Here is a 10,442-nt window from a genome sequence, read left to right as displayed (position 1 = left end):
TGTAGAGTGTTCCATTTATTAGATATATAATTAATGACAGATGAGTGTGGTTGTTGTTGGTGCTGGGTGGGGCACTCCAAAGACTTTTGGTGTGTATATGATCTTAGATATATAGGCATGGATCAATCATTCATGCATGCTCATTGCTCGCCACCACCACCTCTTCCTTCTCCTCCTTAAAAGAAGTGAGACTTGACAAAGCCAAAGCAAAGCACTAACACTCTCCCACTTCTTTTTTACTTCATCATAGAATTGGAAAAAGGTGGGAAAAAAGAAAAACAAACTGTGAAAAGCCATACATTTGATATTTCATCTTCTTCAAAGATAAAAGCTTTCTATATATACGGACCATTGAGTGTATAATCACTGCCACCCTGCCCCCCATTGCTTTAAGAGAGAGAGAGAGAGAGACAAAGGTTGACCATTGACTCCATCTAAAGCTAGATTCAAATCAGCCCATTACTTTTACCAAACTCCATTCAAATACATAAAATCTCAGTTTAAAAAAATCCAACTTACAGTTTTGACATGATGGCATGCATATACTTACAAATTTAGTAGTTAATTCCAGAGCAGGAGGAAGAAGGAGGGTCAAAAAAGTTATCTTTTTATTAGTTTTGAATGATGAATTATTGACTGATTGACAATCTTAATGATAAAGGCGAACAGCTTCCCGCTGCTTTTGACCTTCCCTACTCGAATTTGATTTGTACTTTATAAAGCTGGATCATCCAAAGTCACTTTTTCTAGTTGTCTCTGGGGCCTCTAAATAAGCTCTCATTTCAAATCTCTGGTACCAAATTGTAATCAAAGAATTCTAGTTTGAAAATGAAACTGCTAACATGTGACCCTAACAAAAAGTTCAAAAGAGAGAGAAACAAAGTTGCCAGCAAATTATTAGGTTTTGGTCACCGAAGAAAAGTAATGTTGGACCTGGTTCAAGGTAATTAACGGGCCGTTTACACAAATTTGGAAGCTCTGCCCGTGGCCTACCGTAATAAGCCTTCTTCTTTAAAAAAAACAAAAATATCGGAGAGTTTCGAATCTTGTCTCAAAAGAAAATTCATGAATCCGCTATTGATTTCACTCACGTATTACTCAAATTTGACGTACTTATGTAAGTGAATCTCACTGCTATGAGACATGTGATGGCCAACATGATTAGTAATTCAATTAAAACATCGAAGACTTATAATGATAAATAATTGGAATTGATAAGCTCTACATGACTTTAATATAAATACAATAATTCCAAGAGTGGATCAAAAGATATCACTCTCTATGAAATGAAAAGAGAATAGTATAAAGCTTACATGTACAAAACATGTAGAGGTTTTATTGGGCTTTAGAGATACGGATTTCATTTGATATATAGCAGTAGCTTCCTTCGCTTCGCTTATTTCTAAGCTTGTGGATCTTGTATTATTGTGGTAACTCGAAATCCTTTAACACACACCAAAAAAAAGGAAAAAAAAAAGAAAAAAAAAAGGTTAATTTAAACTAAGATTAATCAATGAATAAACAAGGATGATTGGTAATTTCATGGTAATTTCTTTGATTACTTGTTGAATTGGTGCGGTGTACAGTCCCTGCCAACAGATTATCTGAGACGTCCCTGCAGACAAAATCAAAGTTGAAACAATCCTCCTAATGGTTAGATCAAGAAGGAACACATGCCACCTTTTCTAGACGACTTAACAAAGGGAACCAATGAACTCACAAATGCTTCAGCTGCCCAAATCGAACCAGTTCAAGGACCACAAATGGTAGAGGGCCAGCGAGCCTGTTACTGTTTAATTCCCTGAAAAATAAAAAATAAAATAAAAGCACGGTTGACTGAGTAAGAAAGAAAATTAACAGATACGAATGCTTCTTATATATGTATATACAACAGATATGGACCTAGTCAAGTTGGTTAGAGCGGATGTGCTCCAAACTTTGCAATCGAGTTCAAATATTAAAAATAGAATATCGATTGTATCAAACTTACAGGATTTCCAAAGATGTCAAATTGCCAATATTTGGAGGAATACGTCCGGTCAAGCTATTGCTAAAGACCCTCCTGCCAGTAGAATCAATATACAGCCCCCCATATGATCAGAATTCAGAAATACCAACACCAATATTGTTGTTACGTTGAGCCAAATAATTCAAATGGTTTGAAGGAATTCAGACAACTCGAGGAAAATTGCATTTTTTAAGTGGAGATATAATATATTTACTTACAAGAACCTCAAGAAATGCAAGTTTCCAAATGATTTTGGAATTCTCCCTGTGAAATTGTTCTTGTAGAGGTCCAAGCTGACCAAGTTTCTTAAGTTACCAATTTCATTTGGAATAGATCCAGACAGTCTGTTGCCAAACACCTCCCTGCAATGCCATTAATAAATTAATTAATCAATGATTCATTATACTCAATCAAGAAGACTAATCTAATTTGTAGTTTGAGAGATGAGAAATTAAGAAGGTCTTACAAGTATTGAAGGTTAGTCAAGTTTCCAAGCTCAGGGATAAGAGGTCCTGACAGGCTTGCATTCCCAAGGTCCCTTCATATGTGAACAAAGCTAATTAGTAAAATTTGCATGAGCTGGGCAAGTTCAATGTTGTTAATTTTAAACCACTTACAGCCTTGTAACGCTGTTTTCGGAATTGCAAGTAACGTGGAAAAAGGTGCATGGGTTGACCAAAGTTGGGTCCCAGCTCTGAAGGACATTGTTTGGGTCGGTCAACTGGGTTTTCCAGGCATTCAGAATATCACCTGTTCAAAAATTAAGCGATGAAAAACCCAATTATTAAACCAACATAAGATGAATTTGGGTTAGACGCAAGTTTGGTCAGTTAGGCAGGACAGTGAGCCGGTCTCTTGCATCTAAGTTGGAATATCGCTTCCCGTAAATTAGATTAATAACATGAAATTGGGTTGAATTTTCCCATGATCGTGAATGAACATAACAAGACTTCAATTTGTTTGCATACCTTCAGAGTTGCAATCCACGGATGCAATGACTGCTGCTGCTGCAAGCAGAAAACCCAGCAAAACTCGACAACCCATCACGCAGAAGAAGAAATCAATCAACTCTATACACGATAAGGTTAAACTGCAACTCAAATGGCAGAGGAGGAGGAGCTGGGATTTTATGCAGAAGAGAATATAAGCCAACCAGTATTGACATTGATATATATAGATGAGGAGAAAAGGCAGACAATGTGCTGCTGTTGTTGGGACTATTAAATTCGTGACCAGCGGAATGCTTCAACACTGAACAAGGTTGAAGACAGGAAAAGTCCAGAGTCAACACAAGTTTGCCTAGAGAGACCGATATCTATAATGAGTGAGTGAATGTCAAACAATTCTGTAATATTTTACATTGTGAGTTTGTGACGTGAAGCCGTCCTTCCACTTCTAGAACAAGCTCGGGAGAGCAGAGGTTGCTGTTTATATGCAAGCGTGCACACCAATTAGAGAGAGACACAGACGGAGAAACAGAAGAAACAAATAATATTTGATTTGATGAAATAAAGACTGCAGAATTTATACATTTGCCTTGCGAGGAAAGAAACCAATATTTACAAACAAGAAGATAGGAGAAGCCCCAACTCAACATGGATCTGATCTAACCATCAGGAGCCTCAGTAGCCTTCACAAATCGACCCTTGACTCGCTTCCTAGTATCAGCTCTTGCTTTCCTTGACTCATATCTTATGTGCTTATCATATCTACTCACCAAAAAAAAAAGGGAACAACTCTATTATATAGTTATGTTGACGACAGGACCGCGTAAAGTATTAAAAGAAGACAAAATGGGCAACATACCTTCGGGTTTTCTTCTTCTCTTTGTAACGTAGCATAGCGTTGCCTCTGTTTTGTGCTAGTAGCTCCATGTCAGCCTTTGTGCCTACCGTTCTCAGACTGTCACCTCTCATCAGAAAAGATTGTTCCATAAAATTGAGATCTGTAGAAGCACCAGAGCCCTTGTCTTCACCAAAAGCTGACCCCAATGACGGCCGCCCAACAGGGATGTTGTTGCTCTCAGATGTTGCTGGCCCCTGACTGGGTGTGGGGTTATTGGAGTTGTTCTGCATTTTTGAATTATAAACATCACAATATTCCACTGCCCCCCTCACAATTAAAGAAGAAAAATTTGCATACATGAAGAAAAGCATAAGCCCTGATTACAGATGGTTTAGTGATATTCATGTATGTAAAATGTGTGAATGCCATGAATCAAAACTCCACTAACAATCAAAACACCTTTTGTTTACAATCTTGACCATTTCGTTAAAATTTCTACTCGAACTGCATAAAAAAGAGGGATTTAACACACGGCATTTTGTACATTTCTCAAGACTGAAAAGTGAGGTTCAACAAATCACATACAGGGGTGCTAGTGTATATTAGATAACAACTACACACTAGAAAGCTGTCAATATTGATTGAGATACTAAATACTTGAACATGACAAACGGTCGCACGAGAGGACTGTATGGTACTATTGATGTACATAAAATGCCTGAGGGAACTTTAGAAAAAAAAATTGATTGAACGAACAAATGAATACAGAAAGGACTCACACTGAATTTTATATCATCATGTCCAACAGGGCAGTTCATCTGGTACAAATCTCTGAACATTTTTGTATCAGTCAAAGATGTTTCTTTCATAAGTTCACCAAAATTCTTAATCATAAATCCTGAATCGTTTGAACCATATGTGACTTCCAATGGACCTGATTCTTCATGATCCCTCGACCGTCCTAAATGGAAATCCCATATCTGCAAGCCAGTAGCAAGTTAGCATGATTGTCATAGGTGCACCCAAAACACAATTGAAATCTACACCGTAGAATTATGAGTAAATTGCCTTGCAGGGGGATCTAAAGCAGATGAAACCTTTAATACTGCAAACAATTCACCCCTGTCAAAGCTAATATATGACTTGCAAATAGTAAACCAAAAAAGAAAAGAAAAAAGAAAGGGAACCATGAGAAATAAGAGTTCGCAATTGACATCTCATGAACTTGAAAAAACTACATCTCTTTTGTCTCGAACATGCCACTATACAATTTTCTAGATTTAGTATTAGACAGATGAAGGAATTATAAGAAGAATTGTTCACTACAAAAGGGATGAGAGCAGTAAACTAGAACAGAAACTTGTAACTCTTGTTTCCATTGTCTTCAAATGAACAAACGATGCAGATTCGTTATCAATGCGTTTTAACTAAGCTCAGTTTAGCAATTGAAGACAATACCTGACTGCTCTGACCATGGGGGTTGCTATTCCACAACATGTCACCGTCGACAATGCCACGGTTCTCTTCAGGCATCATAAGCAGAGACGTAAAGGGCGCTTGTTGCTGCAACAATGGCTGCGAAGTGGCAGCAGAAACTACAACCCCATCAACACCTCCATTCCTATTCCCCAGCTCAAGCGGTTCAAGACCTTCCCCGTTCCCATTTCCATTGTCCTCCTGCCAACCACTGCTTGGCGGCGTACGCGGCACCACCAAATTCTCTCCACCATCACCACAACCACCTCCATCGCCACCGCCACCGCTACCGTCCAAGTCTCTCTTAAGCAACTCCACCAGCTGCTTCTGTATCCCCTGCTTCTGCTTCCCGCTAATGCCCCCGGCACTCTGTCTCTTCACCATCAGCTCATCATTCGGGTAAACGACGCGGTTCTGGTTGTGGTTGGGCACCATCAAGTCCTGCAGGCCCATCCCACTCCAAGAAGAATCCAGGGAGGGCATACCCATATCCCAGTTCTGGAGCTGCGGGTCGGGTTGACCCGGAACGTTCTTGTCGTGGAGATCGAGGCCCAGCAGGGAGGCGAGCTGGAGCGCGGAGGGGCAGCCGGAGAAGCCCTCGAGAGGGGTGCGATCGTGTGCGGCCGAGACAGAGCAGCTACCGTGGGCGTCCCAATCGCACTCCTGGCAGAGAACGAGGTTGTCGGTAGAGCAGCGGACGGAGACGGGCTCGGACGCGCAATTATCACAGATCTGAGAGCGCACGTGCTTCCGGGAGAGCAAGTTGGCCGAGTGCACGTGCTGGTCGCAGAATAAGCAGAGCTTGGCGGAGTCGGCCTTACAGTAGAGAACCGCCGGCTGATCAGTGCAGAAATCGCAGGGCACGCCCTCCCCGCTTCTGGATTTCGGGCTCGCCATGCTAATTTTTCTTCCTTCCTAATCTCTATCGTCTTGAAGCAAACTATATCTATGGATTCTTCAAATCTGCTTTGCTTGCTGTTTAAGACTGATTTCAAAACACCCTTTGAGATAGGTTTTTTTTTTTTCCTTGCAGATTTTTTCAGAGTAGAAAATTTGTAATCAGCAAGAAATGACAAGGGAGTGTGTCTATCAATTTCGGCTTTTCGATTGTGATGGTGATTTTTTATATAAATATATTATTTTGCCAAAGTGGAAATGGGAGGTGCAGTGTATGATTGGGAAGACAATCTATATTTCTATCTTGGGAAGTCGCTGACATGTGTATTATTAAAATATATATAAAATATATTTTTGGGTGAACTGGGCGGGGGGAGGAACCCAATCAACACAACATAAAAGATTTATTCTTAACATGACCATCGTCGACACCTTTTTTTCTCAGGCCTGCCATTTTTTTAATTACTAGCTTCTTATTTTTTATTTATTTAATATCAATTTTTACCCCAACCTTATTTTTATTTTTATTTTTCTGCAAGAATTCACGTGTTTGTTGTAAATTGTAATTGATCTGGACGGTGGAGATGGGTCGTGGTACAATTGGGTTGGTCAGCGACAAAAAGGCAGGATCGCTATTAATACGAATGGGGATGGAAAAGCACGTGACTACGATGCGGGAAGAACGAGGGCACTTTTATTTTTATTTTTATTTCTTTTATATACAATGTAAAATCATAATAACATGTTTAAAAATAGAATTAATTATATTTTAGTCCTTGGAGATTTAAAGTCAGTATTGAAATGGGCTCCGAGATTTCAATTTCATTAATTTCATACCTTACATTTCAAAATATGACCAATTTACAACGGGAGTTATATTGACCGTCAAGTCTGACGTTAAATGCTGACGTGGCAATTGTGAGACCTATCACAAAATCAATTTCTCTCTCTTTCCCGTGTCTCTCTCTTCCCCTTCGACACAGTTACTGTTTGCAGAGTGACTGTTCGTCTTTCCTGCTACAGAACGCCGCCTTCCAGTCACCTCCGACTATGGGACCGATCAGAAAATGACCCACTAACCAGGGGTACAAATTTTATTCTCGGGCCCCAGCCAAAAACTGAGCGAAATTGGGTAAATCAGGGCCAAAACAGTCGGCCATTTTGGGGGTTTTAATTCAAACTCTCAATCATGAAATCGATCTAAACTACATATACCAACAGCAAGAACACGTGGAGGGGATGAAAAACCATACCTTAATTGACGTCAACGGCCACCGGAGTCGCTGCAATTGGCATCGGAAGGCGAAACCCTCATTCTCCCTTCCCAACCTCTCGTTGGCGTCATGAGGAACTGGAGAAGTCTGGCCTTGGCAGAGACATGGTTGCCGGAAGTAGCCAGTCATTTTTTGACTGATCCTGTAGTCGGAGGTGGCCATACAGCAGTGTTGTGTAGCCAGGAAGACGAACAGTCACTGTTTGCACAGTGACTGTGTCGAACGAGAAGAGAGAGACACAAGGAAGAGAGAGAAATAGGTTTTGTGGTGCGTCCCACAACTGCCACATCAGCATTTAACGTCTGACATGACGGTCAATGTAACGGCCAGTGTAAATTGGTTATATTTTGAAATGTCAGGTATGAAATTGATGAAATTGAAACTTCAGGGCCCATTTCGATATTGGCCCTAAATCTTTAGGGACTAAAATGTAATTAATCCTTAAAAATATTTGATGAAGAATAAAATGTTAAATTTTAATTCCATTTAATTTATGCTTTCTTTGGTTTTTGCTTTTTAACTACTCTTGCACGGTTATTACTATTAGGGCTACTCACTTCGAACATAAATCCAAGTTCAACATCTACTTTGCAATTTAGGTTAGAGTTTAGTTGAATTTGCTTTAATTCTATATCAACCTATTTCATAAGATAAAATCATACATCCTAAGTAGATTAATTTAAATGTTACATTCTGTCATCTATGAATCCTATGCAATTATCAATTCTTTCATCCAAACGGAGAATAAGTACAAGCAAAAAACCCTACATTGAGTTGGTAGAGCAAATGCCATATTTGTCTCCAGAAGTGAAAAAGTTCAATTCCAACATATAAAATAGAATTAAAATTATATGATTGAGTCATTTTAAGTGAGTATAATTTGAGCTACAAACTTGTCGCAAGAGTTAAAACCGTGGTGTCGGTATATATAGATATGAAGGAAGGGAGAAGATGATGGAACCAAGTTTGGATTTTGCTCAGTCAGCCTCACCCATGAATATGATACTTGGCTTCTATATTCGAGTCTCTCCTCCTGGGATAAATAAAGACTAAATAATTGAGCTTAAACATCCTGTTCTTGTTGGACCCCGCTTAATAATTGAGATTAGCAAAATATTGTTGTGTACGATCTATGATAACATGAAAATAAATGATGATGAGGATGCAGTGGGAATTGCGGCCTTCTCTTGGAGACTCACTTGCCTGTTGTCGTCATCCATGACGTAGTACCCACCGTCCTGGGGATTTTCATTTTGTCTGTAACGTAATATTGTTTCATTTTGTCTTTTCGTTATTAATTTATAACAAGATAATAATATCGACTACACCTTTTCTGAGCCAGAACGTTCTTTTTTTTTCTTTTTTTTTCTGTTCAATTAGTTTTGTACGGGTCTGGAAATTATATTAATTTATAGATTAATAATTTTAAATTTGAATTTTCATGATACATTAACATTGTGTGTGTAAGACTTCTCCTTTATATTCGTGATATATATAAGGCCTATGTTATAGGATAGTCCAAAAGTCTATTTTTATTTTATTCTGTATTATTAAACACAAAAAAGTTACACAGTAGTACATAAATTTTTTTTTAAAAATAAATAAATACAAATACGGGAGAAATTGATACTTTTGTGTCGTTGGTCGAAGGAGCCATTGCAACTGCCCTCTTGCACAAATGATGTAAAACTTAAGTGTCCCACCACCACCACCACCCAGCAGCATGTGAGAGAGGGCGGAACTAAGCCAAGACTGTGGTGGGGCTGTAGCCCAGGAAAACTTTGAAGAAAAAATATATTAAATCTATATTTATATGGTCCCCCAAAATTGCTACCTTTTGCTTTGAGCGAATCGTACAATTGCTTAGCAGTTTTGGTTTTTTTTCCCCCTCAAAGCATGCGGCCTTTTGCCTTTATTTTTTCGTTGACAAAGTCAATAATCATGTTTTATCCACACAAAAAAGGGAAAGCTTTTTAACATTGGACCAATAAAAACCCTCATGAGTCCTTCAATTCACAATTACATACAGCTGTAGGTAATTGAAACTCACAGGTGGGAAAAAGCTTTCAAAAACAGAACATTAACCTAATTATATGCTTTTTGTGTTTACAATTAATTTATATGTGAAACTTAATTATTTATATTTTTTCACTTTGTATTTGTGAAGCTTATTCAGTTGATGCCAAGAAACAAGAAATTTAAATAGATACACTTTTAATTATATTATTGAACATATATTAATTTTGATAATATATATTTTTTGGCAATATTTAATATGTATTTGTCTTATAAAGTTCATTGAAAATTAGTCAATGAAGAAAAAACAAAAATCATTAGAGTTCAAGCTAATAATTTTAACTAGACCACCCATCGAAAAATTTCTGATTCCGAATAACATTTTTTCCGAAACTTTTTAATTCTGACTACAAAACTAAATACTAATTTAAAGGAACAAAATACCATCACTTTTGTTTTGGCCTTGGTATATTTCTAGTTAAAAAAACACGTTTATTTTCTATACGAAGTCGTACGAGAGAACAAATGTTCAATTGCATGATGAAAAACGAGCTTCCATTGGTCCATTGCTTTTGCTTGATGTATCACTTTCATCATAAGTTTCAAAAAAAACACACATGTATTTTCTGCAAGTGTGGTCTTCGGAGTGTTTAAATTCAACCCATTGATAAAGATAGGACACTGACAGCAACGCCGTACCACGTGGTCGGGCCTGTTTTTGAGCTGACTTCTGTAAATTTTACACCTTTTTCTCAGTGATTTTATTCTTATATGGATCATTTTCCTACTTACTGAATTTTTCCAGTTATTTGTGTAAAAAACCATCATCTTACACATTTACATTGTTGAAACTCAACCCGCTGATAAAGGCACGACACTTTATTTGGTTGGCCTTAACACAAGTTATGCTTGGTTCAAGAACCTGAGGGACTTTCTACCATTTCACAATTTCGGTTATTTAATGATGTGCATGCCCTTTTTATGCA

The 10,442-nt window shown here is 38.1% G+C and overlaps 2 protein-coding genes across 3 annotated transcripts; both read right to left on the bottom strand.

Annotated features, from left to right (window-relative positions):
• Positions 1-1,192: 1,192 nt before the first annotated feature.
• LOC117613800 (leucine-rich repeat protein 1-like) lies at positions 1,193-3,432 on the bottom strand. The gene is made up of 9 exons (XM_034342374.1): positions 3,368-3,432; positions 2,977-3,127; positions 2,626-2,758; positions 2,475-2,546; positions 2,227-2,370; positions 1,991-2,062; positions 1,721-1,801; positions 1,563-1,615; positions 1,193-1,443 (listed from the first exon to the last, which is right to left on the bottom strand). Exons 2-9 carry the CDS (start codon positions 3,050-3,052, stop codon positions 1,403-1,405), a joined length of 672 nt encoding a protein of 223 aa, XP_034198265.1. The 5' UTR covers positions 3,053-3,127; positions 3,368-3,432; the 3' UTR covers positions 1,193-1,402.
• LOC117613799 (zinc finger protein CONSTANS-LIKE 15-like) lies at positions 3,303-6,464 on the bottom strand. Of its 2 annotated transcripts, XR_004583803.1 has the most exons (5): positions 5,252-6,464; positions 4,573-4,773; positions 3,815-4,077; positions 3,539-3,717; positions 3,303-3,432 (listed from the first exon to the last, which is right to left on the bottom strand). XR_004583803.1 is itself a non-coding variant. In XM_034342373.1 (4 exons), the coding sequence occupies exons 1-4, from the start codon at positions 6,164-6,166 to the stop codon at positions 3,615-3,617; spliced, it is 1,482 nt and encodes a 493-aa protein (XP_034198264.1). In that variant the 5' UTR covers positions 6,167-6,463; the 3' UTR covers positions 3,481-3,614. The 2 variants fall into 2 exon arrangements, 1 of the variants encoding a protein (XP_034198264.1); XM_034342373.1 differs by lacking the exon at positions 3,303-3,432 and having other exon boundaries at positions 3,481-3,717; positions 5,252-6,463.
• Between the last annotated feature and the right edge of the window lie 3,978 nt (positions 6,465-10,442).

Source organism: Prunus dulcis, chromosome 1 (assembly GCF_902201215.1).
Source record: "Prunus dulcis chromosome 1, ALMONDv2, whole genome shotgun sequence".
In the NCBI taxonomy this organism is placed as follows: Eukaryota; Viridiplantae; Streptophyta; class Magnoliopsida; order Rosales; family Rosaceae; genus Prunus; species Prunus dulcis.
Note: the sequence above shows the minus strand (reverse complement) of the source record. Positions and strands in the feature narration are given on the sequence as shown.